At 40.1% G+C, this 17,120-nt stretch overlaps 2 protein-coding genes across 2 annotated transcripts in view; one reads left to right on the top strand and one right to left on the bottom strand.

Moving 5' to 3' along the window:
* The first annotated feature begins 6,116 nt into the window (after nucleotides 1–6,116).
* CHAC1 (ChaC glutathione specific gamma-glutamylcyclotransferase 1) lies at nucleotides 6,117–9,047 on the top strand. Its single transcript, XM_083365980.1, has 4 exons — nucleotides 6,117–6,494; nucleotides 6,926–6,961; nucleotides 7,505–7,897; nucleotides 8,335–9,047. Exons 1-3 carry the CDS (start codon nucleotides 6,234–6,236, stop codon nucleotides 7,895–7,897), a joined length of 690 nt encoding a protein of 229 aa, XP_083222106.1. The 5' UTR covers nucleotides 6,117–6,233; the 3' UTR covers nucleotides 8,335–9,047.
* A 1,369-nt stretch (nucleotides 9,048–10,416) lies between these two features.
* INO80 (INO80 complex ATPase subunit) overlaps nucleotides 10,417–17,120 on the bottom strand; it is a 95,873-nt gene continuing 89,169 nt past the window's right edge. Inside the window, exon 37 of the mRNA XM_083365790.1 lies at nucleotides 10,417–10,663. Within this exon, the coding sequence (XP_083221916.1) occupies nucleotides 10,518–10,663 (146 nt within the window). The 3' untranslated portion in view covers nucleotides 10,417–10,517. The remainder of the gene's footprint in view (nucleotides 10,664–17,120) is intronic.

Here is a 17,120-nt window from a genome sequence, read left to right on the forward strand (position 1 = left end):
GTTTACTAAGCTAGTGCAGTGGTGTTATTTGTCCATATAATTTCTGCCTGGAAAAATAATTCTTTCTTATGCCCCCCTCTTCCTCCCTCCCTCCCTCCCTCCATGGCTCTGTATCTATCATAAATCTTATTTCAGACACTCTTAAAATTAACTTTTGAATCCATTGTTCCAAAATATCTATGTGCAATGTTAAAATATTTTGTTCGATTCCATATTAGTAAAGTCAAAAGTAAGTATTCTTCACCTTTAACTGTAATCTTTAGCTCCTTCTTTCCCTCTAAGTGTCTAACCTTCAATGTCCCACTCCATCGTTGTTTTTTTTAAGAATTCCAAACAAAAGCACTTTTCCAAAGAAAGGATTCATATGATTAATTCCAGAATCTTATTTTAGTTGGGAATTTATATACAAAACAATTCTTTCTTTCTTTTTAGTTGCTGGTGAAATAAATTCTTCACCCAAGTTTTTATAAATTAACTATTTTGTCTCTCTTTTTCTAATAGTGTTTCATGTAGGCAAATTATATTTTGTTTTTAAATTTGGAATAACATTTTTTTCCAGGAGAATTTGCTACATTTATATTCCACATTAAACATTCCTAATCCATAATCGAGCCAAAAAATTAGAAAAGTCAATATATGTAGGACCTAGTTCAGTATCACCCCTTTCAATTTCCTGTTAAAATTTTAGGGTAGTCTCCTCCGCAATTGTTTTTATTGGGTATTATTACAGACTGTACTGTTATAGATACTAAGTTGATGTTGAATTTAATTACGGCAGCGAGACTTTTAGTAGCGCAATATTGGAAGAAGGAAGAACTGCCGACTATAGAAGAGTGGACTTTAAAAGTTTCTAACTTGGCGGAAATGGCAAAGATTTCAGCGTATTTGAAAGACCAATCGCAACAGAGATACATTGTGGAATGGAGGAGATGGATTGAATATATCCAGAATAAATATGGGACTAAAAAGTTTCATTTAGCATTTGAATAAGTAGTGGATCTATATGATGTATAATTAGTTAGTAGTTATTTTATTAATATTTTGACGATGGAGAGTTAAAGTGCGATAGAACTTAATGTTTTATTGTTGTTAGCATATTCTAGATTATGCTTGTTTGTATTTTTATACCCTGTATTCAGCTCTGGGAAGTCGGGGAGGGGGGAGGGTAGGGTAGGGAGGGGTTGGGGAGAGGGGAGGGGGAGGAGGGGGGGTGTTGTATCCAAAAATGTACTGTAAAACTTTTCAATAAAAAAAATTAGGGTAGTCTCATCTGACCTCTCTGTCTGAAACTCCTTAAATTCTAGAATTTCCTTTGCTCTCTGGATGAAGTCAAAACCTCTGCACATTAAAAATAAACACACTTTCTAATTTATCTCATAGAAATGGAATAATTTTTTTTATTAGATTCTAACTGGAATTTGTTTAAGAACAATTACATCTTTATTATCAATCTTCAGCCTTGTATTAAAATGCTTCAAAACCTGATCTCGTGACTTCTTCCTGGAAAAAATCTCTTGGAACATTTCTGATTTTCACAAATCATGTATTTATCCTATATACCTTATCAATTTCTTCCTATGTATCCTCCTTATCTCAATAATTTGCAAAACTTTTAATAACATTTTCTCTAATATCTTTACCAGATTCCTCTGAAATTGCTCTAAATCTCAGGGCTAGCGGCAGCAGCTAGCGCCTGTGCAAATGCGGCCACTAGCGTGCATGGGGGTTGCACGGCTCATTTGCATATCCACATGGGTGCTAGCAGCCGTAGCTAGCACCTGCATGCATGCACAAACAGGGCCACTAATGCCATGCAGGTTGCACAGCTCTGTTTGTGCATGTACCCAGGCACTAGCAGTGGTGGCTGGCACCTGCATGCCTGCACAAATGGGGCTGCTAGCGCCGTGCAGATGCATGTGGCCCCGTTCACACACAGCTCCATTTGCATGCATGCACGCGCACACACAAACTTCCCAGCTGCTCACTTTCCCTCTGGGCTGCCAGCATGAAAACACTGATGACCACTGATCTAGAGAGCAAATTGGTGATCTCATGATCTTTCCTTACCCAGAAAGTTTGTGCTGACCAGAATTGTCCTTCTGGTCGCTGATCTCCACCATAGTGCTGCCCTCATTCTTTCAGGGATATCTAGTGCACTACAGATCCTCATCTGGAAGCTAAAGATCCACTTAACAAATGTGGCAAGAAAAGTCATAAAATGGGGCAAAGCTCATTTCACAAATTTCTCACTTAACAACATAAATTTTGGGTTCAATTGTGATCATAGGTTGAGGACTACTTGTACTACAGAACTGTAGGCTGACTGGTAAAATAAATTAGCACTGACATGTCTGAGCATTTTGGTTATTCCCACTATAGTTAGATTTGCAGAAGCTCTTTTCTCACAGGATCTTTTCCACTGCCATTTGTGAATCTGTCTCTGAGCCCAACTAGAATCAAGGAATACAGAGGCTGCTGCTCCATCTCACAACTATTTTGGCTGCCTGCTTACTTAAAGAAAGTTGGTGGAGGAGAAATAATAACGTCCCAGAACTGGCCATGGTCTTCAAATTAGGCAGAAAAGCTTCAAATTAGGCAGGAACCTGAAGGTGCCAATCCCAAGTGCTGCTCAGCATACCAAATATTTGAAACACATCAGAACTGCCTACTTTGCATGATATAAGCAGATGAGATACAAGAAGTCAATGTGCTGAATTCCACATCACAATCACAGCTGGGAAAAGGGAACACATGATACCATATCTCTCCTTTAATTATCTGCTGAGGATAAAGATTTAATGAGTCTCAAAGGTTCTCGCTTTACTTAACTGGTTCAGGAACGTTACACATTCAAATTTAGTTCTCATAAACATCTCTATGAGGTAATTAAACAGAGAAAAAGAGAGTGATTTCTCTCCAAACGACTCTGGAAGCGTTGGAGTATACCAGTGATTTGAAAGTAAGTCCGCAATTTTCAAATTAAATAGTCCAACTTGAAATGGAAATATAACTTCTGAAATATCTTGGTTTAATTGCAATTTAATGACTGTTAAACGGCTCATAAACACTTATTTTTTTTTGAATGACGCATTTAAAAATGATTCAGAGCTCATTTGATTTAATGGGCTCTGAATTATGTAAAACATACGTGACATCCTTGTTACATCTGCTTTGGTGTCCAAAGCTAGCTCCTTGAGATTAAACAAGTAAGAATAACATTTTGATTAATTAAATTAGGGAAAGTTTAACAAAGGGATTGGTAAACTGGTATCCTTGAGATTTTATATTGCAACTTCTATCAAGTTTAGGTAGCATGGCCAGCGACAACAGATCATGGTAGATGTAGTCCAAATATATGTGAAAAGAAAGCTAATCTACAGTATTGCCTCCTTCTCAGGTAATATGTATTGGCTATGAAAATTCAGACAAGGGCAATCTGAGTCATAAAAATCTTCATAGTGATAACCAGCACCTAAATTGGACCCAGAAGCCCAATGGCAGCTCAGCAGAGGTTATTTTACCTTCTACAGCTAAACAGTTGTATTTTGCATCAGATGCAGTTTCAGATAACCTTCAAGGGCAATTTCATGTAACTAAATTCTAGTAGTCTAGCCAAGGGGCGATGACAAAGGCATGAATCATTGTTGTCAACATTTCCTGGTCCAGAAAAGGCCAAAGCTATCAAAGACTCTCTTGGCCATAGACTCTACCAGGAATGATGGAGTCCAGAAGAAGGCTTAGTTGTTTATGGCCTTCTTGGAGGGAAGTGCAGGTAATCCTTGACTTACCTTTCATTTATTGACCTTTTGAAGTTATAACTGCACTGAAAAAAGGGACACAATCAGTTTTCACATTTACAGCTGCTGCAGCATCCCCAGGGTCACATGATCAAAATTTGGGTGCTTGGCAACTGGCGTGTATTTGTGATGGTTGCAGTGTTCTGGTGTTACGTAGAACACCTTTTCTGACCTTCTGATAAAAATCAATGGGGAAGCCAGATTCACTTAGCAACCATGTTACTAACTTAACTACAGTGATATCACTTAACAACTGTGGCAAATAAGGTCGTAAAATGGGGGAAAACTCAATTAACAACTGTGTTGCTCAGCAACAGAAATTTTGGACTGAATTGTGCTCGTAGGTCAAGGACTACCTGTACAATTTTGTCAAGAACTATGGATGAAACATCCTGGTCCATGAAGCTTCTGTATACAAGAACTTTGTCTTGTCACGATTTAATCTCACTCTGTTGTACGACTATAATTTTGATGAATTTAGGTGCATGGGGCCCAGCAGCTCCTTGTGTAATTTTAAATGCACTCCTACGCTAAATCTGTGCCAATGGGTTTATCTATTCTTTGATAGTGCAGCAGTCGGTAAGCACGGTGTATTGTAAACATTTTGTTCAATCCATCAAGCAAGCTTTACTAATCACTCCCATAATTTTTTTGTTAACGTGTTCAGGTTAATTTTTGACTCCTTGCAACTGCCCTAACTAGTCCATGCAGTTTTCTGGACAAGGTTTTTCAGAAGTGGTGGGCCATCACCTCCTTCCTAGAGCTAAGAGAGAATGATTGGCTGGAGGTAGTCCAGCTGCCTATGTGCCTAAGGAGGGACTAGGGCTTGGTTTCTAGCCTGGTGCCTTAACCACTAACACCAAACTGGCACCCTACTAATTGCACCTTGTAAAGCTGAAGTGGAAAAGTAAGAAGGGTGGTACAAAGCAGAAGGCAGATGATGATGCTTTAGGGATAGGCGGGCTCTAGGCGCCCTCCTAGGTATGTATTTTTTAACCACACCCTTCTCAAGAAGCCATAGGCAGGTCGCTATGCTATCTAGAGACAGAATTTGTTTGTTTTGTACTATTTATATGGATGCCGATTTGACAGACAAGTGGGTGCTAAAATCAAAAGAAATATTATGGGAAAGAAAAGAGAAATGACAGCTGATGATGGATATGCTTCATGTCTTTCCCTCCTTCCCTCCCTCCCTGACGGCATTAGTGGGTGGGCTGGAAGTAGAATCTACTTCTTCAGGATCCTTTAACTCCTTCATTTGTCTTTAATCTCTTGGCAGGTGGTGGGGGGGGGCAAAGATTGGTCACATGGGCCTGATCCTTTGCCTAAATCTGAGAAAAGCATGCGGACTAGAGGGCTGAGGGGCCACTGCTGTCCTCACACGCATATATATTTCTACCTTCACGATGAGACCCCTTTTCAACAGTGGTTCAAAATGAATATTTTGATATTATTATTATTATTATTATTATTATTATTATTATTATTATTATTATTATTGTTGTTGTTGTTGTTGTTGTTAATAATAATAATAATAATAATAATAATAATAATAATAATAACAATAATAATAATAATAATAATAATAATAATAATAATAATAAGAAGAAGAAGAAGAAGAAGAAGAAGAAGAAGAAGAAGACGTTGGAAGGGACCTTGGAGGTCATCTAGTCCAACCCCCTGCTAAGGCAGGAAACCCTATACCATTTCAGACAAATGGCTGTCCAGTCTCTTCTTAAAAACTTCCAGTGTTGGAGCATTCACCAGTACCGCTTTCACGATCGGGAAGGAATCCACTTCAGTGTATGCATTACATCTGTATCGGCATACGTGAGATGTAACGCTTATTTGCATTCACACCTTCAGGAAAACTGGAGCAAATCATAATCTCGAAATGCCCGACAGAGTCAATATAAACGTATCTGCATGCCTTACGACCAACCCACAAAGCCTGTTACCTCCGACCGAACCCTCCCCTCTTCTTCCCACCAAGCTGCGCCCGAGGCGAGAGCAGCCTGACGCAATCAGCTGCCTCTGTTTCCCTCGAAAGCTCCTTGGCAAGTTGCATCATCTGGGTTTTTTTGAGACAGTGGACCAGAGAAAAACCAATCAGCGGGCGCGCTCTGCTCATACGTGACAGACCGCTTTGACCAACCCGATCTTCGTAAGCCGTTCTCAAGGCAGGACTATTTGCTTCTGAAAGCGCTGATTGGACAAGAGACGGCGGGAACCGTCATACCGTGACAACTGGGCGGGGTTTTACCGGCAAGCTGGTATTTAAGCGCTGGAGACCTCGGCAGTAGTGCAGTTCCTGTTTTCGCTTTGGGTGTGTTTGGGTGGTCGGTCGCCCCTCCCTGTGCCAAATCCCAGACTGAGTTTATCCGTCAGTCCATCCCCGGAGATCAGATCCACCAGCGCACCTCCTCCTGCGGAGTCATGAAGGGGGATTCGCATTCTCGGCACCTTTCCAGCGGACCGGAGCATCCGTCCAGGCTTCAGAAAGACGAAGAGGAAGAGGAAGAGGAGCCCCCTGGTGCAGAAGAAGGCTCGCCCAAGTCTCCACTCTGGGTCTTCGGTTACGGTTCGCTGGTTTGGAGACCTGATTTTGAATTCACTTCCCGCAAAGTGGGCTATATCCGGGGCTACAGCCGCCGCTTCTGGCAAGGAGACACCTTCCACCGGGGTAACGAAAAAATGGTAAGGGCTGCCCTTTCCACGTGGGACTGAGTGGGCGGAAAAGTGGATGATCCTAAGTTGTTGTTGTTGTTGTTGTTTTTAAAGGGATGTTGTGCTTCTCCTGGGATGAGAGATCCCACCGGTGTAGTGGAAGGGATGATTGGGTGGGTGGTGGAACTGGAAAATAAGAGATAAACCAAGAATTTGGTGTTTCGGGGAGTTAGAGGGGGGGGGGAATTGTAGGTTCAACTGAGTCCACAGAGGTGAAGTCTATTGATTACCCTTGGCTTGACATTGTGCAGAATTTGGAGAGCCCTCCAATGCTGAGGTAGTAGGGAACGGCTGGACTGCACCAATGATGCTTCCTTGAGATGGTAGGACTTGTGCTTCTGATGTTGGTCTGCAAAACAGTACTGCATATTAAAACTGCCTCTTTCTCTCCCTTCTCTTAGCCTGGAAGAGTGGTCACCCTTCAGGAAGATTATAATGTAAGTAGTCTGTACCTGCATTCTTAAGCATGCCTATCAAAAGTTCTTTTTGGAGGGAGTGAAGAGGGCTTAAAACCAAGTAATTATTTTGAACTACCCACCTTTTGCTGTAGGGGAAAGGTGGAGAAGTGAATTGTATCATTGCAGCTGGAGGCTTGGTAATTCTGTTACTTGACATGCAGCTGTAATTATCCAATTATCATTTGGATGAGTGGTTATTTGATCAGTAGAATAATGCTTATCTAGGAGTCCAGCCAATGTTTATGAATATAATTTAAATGATAGAAAGCTGAGATCTTGACAGTTTTGGAGATAAGGTAGCACTGCTGAAAAGAATTCAGCACATGGCTAAGATACTGTGTTCATCCTGGCCCTTTTGCAAAAGTTAGTAGTATTAATTGCTCTGTAGATAACTCATTTGGAAGGAATGAGTAGCCATTTCAGAACTTTTTTTTAATCACAAACCTGACTTTTAGCCTAACTAATAATTCTGTTTAACGAAGCAGACATCTAAATAAATTGTAATTTGATTTTTGATTGCAGGGGTGCACATGGGGTGTTGGCTATGAACTTCATGGGCATCAAATTGCTGCTGTCCTTAAGTATTTGAACATGCGGGAAGCCGTGCTTGGAGGCTATGACACCAAGCTGGTAAAGTTTTATCCCCAGGAAGAAGAGACAGATGAGCCTGTTCTAGCCCTTGTTTATATTGCAACACCCCAGAATCCCTCCTATCTGGGGCCAGCATCTGAAGAGGACATTGCAGCTCAAATTATAGTCTCCAGTGGGCGTGCTGGCCACAACATTGAGTACCTTCTGCGGCTGGCAGAATTCATGCGCTACTGTTGCCCTCAAGTAGAGGATGAACATTTGTTCTCGATTGAGGAAGCCCTGATCTCTACCCTGCCCTGTTTATATCCTGCTGAGGACCCCTAGGTACAATGAATTTGACAGTATTCACGAAAATGATTGGATGGACACTTTTTAATCACGGTCATGACTGAATACGTGACCTAATGCAACTGAAGCCAAGTTTAAAAACCTGTAGATGTATAGACAGTGGGAGAGAAAAGTAGTGGAGCAACGGTGATAGAACTACGGTTTAAGTAGCATTGGACTCCTGCCTTGAGTAGAGATTGGAGACATCCATTGCTAGTCTACCAGCTGCCGGCAATACAAAACTGGTTGAAAAATACTTCCCAGTCTGACTTGTACACTACAGAGATTAAGTCCTACTGAATTTAATAGGGCCTACTTTCAGAGTTCATGCAAGTGGGACTGTGGCTGTTTGCACTTATTCACAGTGTTCTTTGAATTGTTGAAGAGAAAGGGGGATGAAGATAAAATATGTTTTCCTTTGCATGTTTCTGCAGCCCTCTTCATCCAAAGCAAGGCCATGACTATAATGCTATGGGCTTTGTTCTACCTCACAAGCTGATGCACATGTGAAGTTGTGAAGATTCTCAAAGGTTCCTCCAGCCTTGGTCACAATATCCTCATGTTTGCTCGTATGCTGGGCTTTTAGTGGAAAATGAAATTGATTTTAAGACTTTGGTGGGGCCAAACCTCCTTGGACAGTTAGTGTACTATTTTTATAACTTGAAACTGTATTTATTGTAATGAAGATGCATATTTCACGGAGAGAAATATCCAAATGTCCTGCAGAGCGGGGCAGGTTGCTAGCTTGAAAGTTGGCAGGGGAAATTGGGTCTTCTGGTTTTAGATATATTTTTTTTCCTCTTAAGAGGGGAGCTTCAGACCAGGGCAGCTGCTACAGGGTTACTTGTTTGAGACAGCTTTCTGTAAATAAAACTGTTGCACTACCTACACACAATAGATGCTTTTTACACTACAATAATATTTTGTGTCTGCTTATATAACTGCAGGGTGTATGTTTCTTGGCATACCATGCTCAAGTACTGCCTGCATTTCAAATAACGAAGTGGGCATTTAATGTCTGGTTCTCCAAAAATCACAAGAGATCAAAGTTTCTGAAAATATTAAATGTGTTCATGGAAAGAAAGATCTGTGCTGAATACTGTAGTTTGAAAGACACGATTCAATAAAGCCAATAATTGCTTTCTGATACAGCCTTTGGGAGAGACTTCATTCTGGAATTACTTTAACAGATCTTGGAACAAAATGGAAAACTACTGTTAAAAGGAACTATATCTTTTACGTATCTATAAATAAACTGAGTCTGAAGTTACATGGTTTGAATTTTTTTTCTTTGGTTTTCCATTTGAACAGTATTAAAACTATTTGTCATGGGATTTCATTTAAATGTATAGAAATGGAATTAGTTTAACCACAGCTGTTGCAATTACCTTCATAGTGAATAACTCAATGTTTATGAAACTATTTCCAAAGCTTTGCATCAAGAGTAGCCAAGTCATAGCTTTACAATCTGTTAGATTCTGCAACTTCCTATAGTTTTTGTGAACAGAATGTAAGTGAATCACTAAATGATTCTAGTTTTGAAAAGCAGCATGGTCAAGCTTGCTTCTAGCTGCATCATCACTAACATGTCTATTAGGGCAGGGGTCTCCAACCATTTTGTTTTGGTGGCCAGGTAGGAGAGGGAGGAGCAGGCGCCTTACCTGTGTAGGTGCAAATGTGAATGTGGCCATATATGCTGCGCACGTACAAAGAGGCTGCAAGCATGCACACCATGTAAATGGGGCTGCGAGCATGCATGTGAGGCTCTCACTGACAGCAGTGCCTGTGAGAGGCTCACAATGCTACCACCAGTGCAAGGCTCGTGCCGTGGCCTGCAGCGATGCCACCCCCAGGTGAGGCTCATGCTGTGGCCCACAGTGATGCTGCCTCGGTGTGAGGATTGTGCTGCTGTTCCCGTGCGGGGGTCACACTGGCCCACCTGCCGCTTGCAGCGCTGCCACCATCCATGCAATACTAGCAGTACTGCTGCTGCTCTCACAACACTTGCAGCAATGGTGGCACAAGGTGTGTGCGTGTGTGTGTGCCCAGCTACTCATGTGGCCCAGCGGCCAAGAGGCCGTGGCCTGGTACTGGGCCGTGGCCCATAGGTGGTGGACCCCTCTGTATTAGAGCTATGCAATGCTCTGGAGATTATCTGAAAGATACTAGTTTAAGTAGCACCTTCTTGCACCTTTAAAGCAGCTGCATCTTCTCCCAGAGTTCTGTAGCTCTTGTTGCAGTAGTCTGCACTGCAGTAGCATAAATACATCTTGTTTACGCCGACTTTGTGCTCTCTAGATGTTTTAGACTACATATGAATTTTCTAAATTGAAACCTTGAAAGGCTGATCAGAACAAGTGATGAAAATAGACTCCTTGTACATGCATTATGGCCTGTGGGTAAAGCAGCCACATTTTTGCTATACAATCGTAACACCTGGTGCTTCATTCAATTTTGGAGCTACAGTTAATCCTCAATAGCCCTTGGCTGTGCTGCTGCTGGTTGATCACCTGCCCTTTCCAAAGTAGAGACAAAGCTGCCTCCTTTATGTGGCTGAAGTACCATTTGAATTTCCAATTGCCATGGCATTCTTAATGTTAACTGGTGGCCATGCTGGCTAGGGATGATTGGACGTTGGGGTTGAACTGAGGTTAGGCACATTGCTCAGCCTCAACTGAAGTCTTCCAGAAGAAAACAGCAAACTGGTCACCCAGGGACACCTTACCCAAAGGAGCTGACACTGGCAGCAAGTGGCATGGAGCCCTGTAAACAAAATAGAACCATCCATGACTGTTTTTATTCTATCAAAAAGGCCCCCTCCTTTTAGAGCATTAATAAAGAGTTGGGTTTCTTTGCAGTGGCTTTAGCATTTTGAATGTTGGAGGCAAGGACAGGAGCTGCATTTTGCAGGTTCAGAGTAATAGCGTAGAGAAGTCATGCTCTGAGACCCATATTGCAATAATGAGGTCTGGCTCACTAGCTCATTTTGGTCCCTAAGTGCCCTATGGCAGACCTGCTTCAACCAGGATGGCTTATATTAAAAGAAAGGAGGTCACTGGTGTGCAATTTCATACTCCCCCTCCCTCTTTACACCCCCCCATTATGTTTGGATGTCAATTATAATTCGATGGAATGATCACAAGGTTGGGTTCTTTCAGCCTTTGCCCCAAAAAACTTATGTGACCTCGATTATTTTGTTTACTTTTTCATACAAAATCTTTCAGATGTTTTACACACACACACACACACACACACACACAAAATATCTAGAGACTGCCCATCTCCCTCATAGTTGCATTCTCAGGATTCCAACAAGTCCTCCAGGAGTCAGTCATTTGAGGACAGAGGCCAAGTTTAATCACTTAATTTTATCCTGACAAGGATGCCAAGGAAGGTTTGCAGGAGGGCGACAAGGAATTTCCAAGAAACAAGGGTGGGGAGAGGGAAGCGCCTTGCTGTGCATCTTCCTGCTCCTGTGAAATGTGATACATCTGTTTTCCCAAACTTTAAATGGTGGACCCACAACGAGCAACTGAAATCACTGTAGAACAAGTGATTTCAATTACATTTACAGTATTTATAGTGTATAGGCAGAAAATGGGTCTTCATTCCTTCTGAGGTAGGTAAAATGAGGACCCAGATTGTTGGGGGCAATAAGCTGACTTTGTAATAATGCCACTTGGGGGGGAGGGGCGAAAGCCCTAATAAGCAGGCATATACATAGAATGAAGGCTATTTCTAAGCACATTGGTTTGTGCTTTAGATTGTAAGCCGCCCTGAGTCTTCGGAGAAGAGCAGGATATAAATGGAATTTTAAAAAAAAGTTTTCAAAAGAGTTAAAAGCATACAATTCACAAGCTCCAGCACTGATATGAACAGCTAGTCAGCCTATTAAGGAATATTTACCATGAAGATGCTGCAACAGACAAAAAGCTGCCAAATTGGGGAATGAGCAAACACACAAACAAACACTTGAATAACAGAAAAAGAGGTACACACACAACTACAACATTCTGCCCAATAATAATGCTTATATATGTGTGTGTGTATACAGTATATATGTGTACGTAGGGGTATGTGTATATGTGGGTATATACCACATACTGTGTATGCAACCTAAACTTAAGAGGATAGAAAGGAGTAAAAACTGCAGGGAAAAATTGAAAAAAACTAAGACTATATAGGAAAAGAAATATATAAAGAAGTGACTTCCAACCTTATCACAAGTATAAACAAATTTAATGACTCTTCACTCCCTCTAAGGCAGGTGACTTCGAACTTGGCCCTTTTATGACTTGTGGACTTCAACTCCCAGAATTCCTCAGCCAGCATGCCTGGCTGAGGAATTCTGGGAGTGAAGTCCACAAGTCATAAAAGGGCCAAGTTTGAAGACCCCTGCTCTAAGGCATTTGTCTGTTCATCCCATATCCCCTCTCTTTTTTGCAAATAAATTCATAAAACAACATCTTCTCAGACCCGGTATGAGCAGAAAGTGCATTGGATTACAGAGGAAACAACATAATTGTTTTAATCTTGATCATATAAGACAACTTTATATTTCTTCTTTTTACTTCTAACAGTTATCACCGTTCATTTACTATTGTCATAGGATTTGATTTAATCTCTTCTTTGTCCTACTGCAGAGTTCTTTAAGATTTTAACAAGCATCTTTTGTAAATCCAGTAGGAAAAAATATATCCAGGTCATTCTTTTGGTTTTTCATTTGTATTTCCTTTTTAAATTTTAAAGTCTTAGACAAATTCTTTGATACATCCAGCAAAACACTTTTTTTCTAAGTTACTCTGTTGCCTGTAATCCCATTGTCAACACTACCGCTATTTTGTCAGCTAACTTGTTTCACATCTGTCATTTCTTCAATAGTAACTTTTATACTGTACATAATCAACCCAGATGAGCTGACATCATTACTGACATTGTTGATATTGTGGCTACTATTTTCTGATTACATTTTCCAAAAGTCATCTTCAATATTTTCATTGTACAGTGGTTTTGCAGGTTATACACCTTTCGTCTACCCAAATACTTTAGTCTCCTCTAGTGTCCAGTTGTTGAAATCATGAAGTTATTTCTTTGTTTTGTCCTGTAAAAACCAAAATTTATTTCCAAGAAGCTATTTGTGCTTTGTAATTAATCCCAAAATCATATTGTAAAAGTTTCAACATTCCAATTTTACCTGGACCTTTAATCTGTTTACAACTTTATAAGCTCAAAAATTTGTTTAGCCCTTTGCTTCTGCCAACCTAGCAGTTCGAAAGCACATAAAAAATGCAAGTAGAAAAATAGCGACCACTACAGTGGGAAGGTAACAGCGTTCCATGTGTCTTTGGCGTCTAGTCATGCCGGCCACATGACCACGGAGACGTCCTCGGACAAGCGCTGGCTCTTCGGCTTTGAAACGGAGATGAGCACCGGCCCCTAGAGTCGGAAACGACTAGCACACATGTGCGGGGGAACCTTTACCTTTACTTTATTTCATTAAATATTTTTTTAAAATTCTTAGGCTTATGATTAAAATTTTCTTTCAACTAGGATTGATGGCAGACTAACTTGGCATTTCAGATTTATCAGACCAAAGGTTTAGAAGTAATGAGCAATTTTAGAGTGATCAGAAAGTTAGATTTGCAAACTTAGTTTCTTTTAAAAAGCTCTGTCATAGTTATAAGCAAGATAGCTATTTCTGCCATTTCACAATGCTCAAATCTGTTTAAAACCACTACCCTGTAGTCTCCTCATGAGGAGCAGCCTTCTGGAGCATACATGAGCGATTTCCCATGCTATCTTTATTCTCAGATGGTCCACAGAAGAGTTCTACTCAGCAGTTTCTTGTTCTTCGTTGTGGTCATTGGTTCTTTGTTGTGGGGCAAAATTCACATAATGAATGTCTCGCTTAACAACAGAATTTTGGGGTCAATTGTGGTCATAAGTCAGGGGCTAACTGTACATGTTCTTGTAATTTAAGAGTGATAGAGAATGTCCATGTTTTATTCTAGTATATCTTTTATAGAAACTACAAGCCTATCTAAAGTACATTACACCTTTCCTATGTTTCACCATTACACCTTTTCTTCCAGGCCAATCAGTTTTAGGATTCCCTACAATTATCAGACAAAAATTGCTTCATTACATGTTACATCACAAGATGTTGTGTGATAGCAAGTAGAGCCCAGCTCAAGAATATCTAAGCCACTTTTTTGAACCAACCATTTGACTGTGGACTATTCAAGTACAATCTAATTTTTATCCTGTCTTTGAGTGCTTTTATCCTATAAATATGTTTGTGTCTGGTTATATATACAGATTGTGCTGGTGTATTCTTTAATAAGAGATTCACTGTTTTTATATTATTGCTCAGTATTATTAAGCACTTTATCAGCCTGGGCTTTAGCTGTAATAGCAATATTTTATTTCAAGAACTCCTCCACATATCCTGCTTATTCTGGTGTAAAGATGTCACTCCACCCATTTGTTGAGAATATGAGTGCACAATTGCATCTTCAACCCATCCCTGTCCACAGTGAAGGCACTTTCTGTCCATCTTTTCTTGCTCCAAAGTTTTTCAGCTTCTGCCAGCACAAATTGTCCCAAATACTCAGTCTATAGTGAATTGTTGTGTGAAGTAAGCAAGTTGTGGACTCAACCTGCTCCTATTGGTTACTTGAAGCTAAGTGGGTGTCCCCCACCGCCAGTCCCTGACCTCAAGTTTTCAAGGCCATTTACTTTTTGTTAAGGAAAGACTTAGGCTCTTCCAGTGGCCAAAAAGCCATTTCTTTTCTTGACAACCCATTTATGGCAACAAACTTGGGAAGAGAAGGAAAAGGGTTCCTTGGATACCAGGTCTCTTGGCATAAGAGGTTTTAAAACTTATTTTCTTCTGAAAGTTATTATTTTAACTAATAGAGCTGCTGCTGCGCAGACACTTTCCATTCTTTGTTTGTGCCAGAACTAGTTCCAAGAAAAACTTGTTTTTTTATAAGCTTTTTATTGTTTTTCCCCTTCTACATACATATGTTAATTTTTCAAACAGCATGTGATCTGAGTTCATAAAACCAAGAAAAACTTGTTTTGTCTTGGAATAGGAACATTGGAGGACATCTGGTTTTTGTGCTTTCCAAGAACAATTCATTCATACTGATCTCAAAATGTTTGGGTGGTGTTGTTTTTTGCTACCATTCTTGTATTAAAGTTGTTTTTCCAATAACTATTGCTACTATTGCAACCTTAGCTATCTATAAAATATTGGTGGGAAGGGAGCTTCATCTGTTCTTTCATGATATGCACATGAAGAAGAGGATCATTTCCAAAATATAAAAAAAGAATTTGTATTTATGAGTGGATTTAACTTAAAACAGAAGCTCCCAAATCCTCTCTTTGAAAGAAATTGCTAGAAAAATGAAGCTACCACCTTACTTTGTTCTAAACCAAATGAATTAAAATAATATACATCCATTTACCTCTTTTGAAGATGGACAAAAAGGAAAACAAAAGATCTACTCATGCATCTCCTACCTATACCCAGGCGACTTGAGCAAGGATGGTGTTGAATTCATCTGTATGATTTCTGAGCTCAAAGATTGGGCAGTCTACTGGGCGGACAATGGACAAGGTACTTTTTTTTAACCTATCTGCCCATCCTTTTCTGAATGCAATCATGTGTGTTTAATAGATGTGTGTATTTTATGTTTGATCATTTTTGCAATAAATAAAAAGGCAGTTTGATCTCTAGTATAGGTAATCCTTGGGACCTATACAATTGGGACCAGAATTTCCAGTTGCCAAATATTGATCACATGGCTGTTTGGGTGCTCTGAGAGTTGTATGTGCAAGGACTGGTTGTAACTCATTTTTTCCCAGTGCCATTGTAACTTCAAATGTGGTTAAACAAATGATTGTAAGTGAAGGACGACCTGTATTGTTGCAAAACAGCTAGGAGTTTTACCAGATCACGCACAAAACAAAGTATGAAATAGTAGGATTAATCAGTTACTACTGTGAATTAATTCTAACAAAATCAGAAGCAAACAGCCTGAAAACAAAATTTGAATTTGCTATGAATGGGCTTGCATTTGATAGTCATCTCCTCCTCCTCCTCTTCTTCCTTCTTCTTCTCTCCCCCTCCCCCTCTCTGCATCTTTGAATGCATACTTCTGCTTCCTTCTAAATTTAGTGTTTGTCAAGAGAAGACTTGTATCTGTCATAGCCCAATTCTTTCTGAGGTGTCATTGTCCATATGTGTCCAAGACCCTATAACCAATACTCAAAGAGTCCTGCAGGGTCCCGCACAAACTATGTAAATGTTATGTAAATAAAATTCCAAAAAAGAGGGAGAGATCAGTGATCAATCTTAAGAGCTGGTATATCATGGCAGCACCAATATTTGTTCCATGCATCAGAAAGAAGGGATGCCATAAGCACTTACAGTGCTGAATTCCCAATGACAGAACATTGCTATAAACAAGAATGGGAATAAATATTTACCACAACTAAGCAGCAAACCTAAGATTGAATGAAGGAGATATATCTGAGATAACAGGAAATGCTCTAGAAGTACAATCTGATTAAGTGATGAAAAGAATAAATAGCCTGGGGAACTAAGGGGCCAGTGTCCTGGCAATGCTCTGAATCTAGAACTTGAGCTATGCCAGCCCAGAGTTTTACAAAATTTTAATTTTCTTACAGACTCGGTAGTAGAAAAAGAAATATGCAGATATGAAGACAAATTGTTCCAAATCTGTTTAAATCCTATTAAATATTTCTCAGCACTATTATTAATAAGGAAATGGGTGATTAAGATATAAGATAGATAGATAGATAGATAGATAGATAGATAGATAGATAGATAGATAGATAGATAGATAGATACTCCAGGCTTACTCTCTTATTTAAAAATACCACTTTTCAAATGGTAGATTGCAATAGCTAGTCATTATATGTTCACATTTTCCATCTACTTTTGAAGATTATGGGGAAGAGTTGTCCACTCCAGGTGAAGCAATAAGGGGAGGGACCCTGAAGATGTGGAGGCTGCTAGCAGCAGGTGTGGAGTCTGTTGCTGCAGTGTTGATTACCTGATCAGTGTTTGGCGGTCAGCAGTGCAGCATAGCAGCAACAGATGAAAAACCATGTGTTATCATGTTATATGCTACGTATGACACTGGAGAGTTCTTACCAACTCCTCTCCCCCTCAGTTGACATCTTAAAA

The sequence above is a fragment of the Vipera ursinii genome, assembly GCF_947247035.1.
Source record: "Vipera ursinii genome assembly, chromosome: 1".
NCBI classification, from domain to species: Eukaryota; Metazoa; Chordata; class Lepidosauria; order Squamata; family Viperidae; genus Vipera; species Vipera ursinii.

Coding starts and splice junctions, on each gene's coding strand:
- CHAC1 (XM_083365980.1), top strand. CDS start 6,234: ATGAAGGGGGATTCGCATTCTCGGCACCTTTCCAGCGGACCGGAGCAT. Junction 6,495..6,925: donor ACCGGGGTAACGAAAAAATG/GTAAGGGCTGCC, acceptor CCCTTCTCTTAG/CCTGGAAGAGTGGTCACCCT. Junction 6,962..7,504: donor CCCTTCAGGAAGATTATAAT/GTAAGTAGTCTG, acceptor TTTTGATTGCAG/GGGTGCACATGGGGTGTTGG.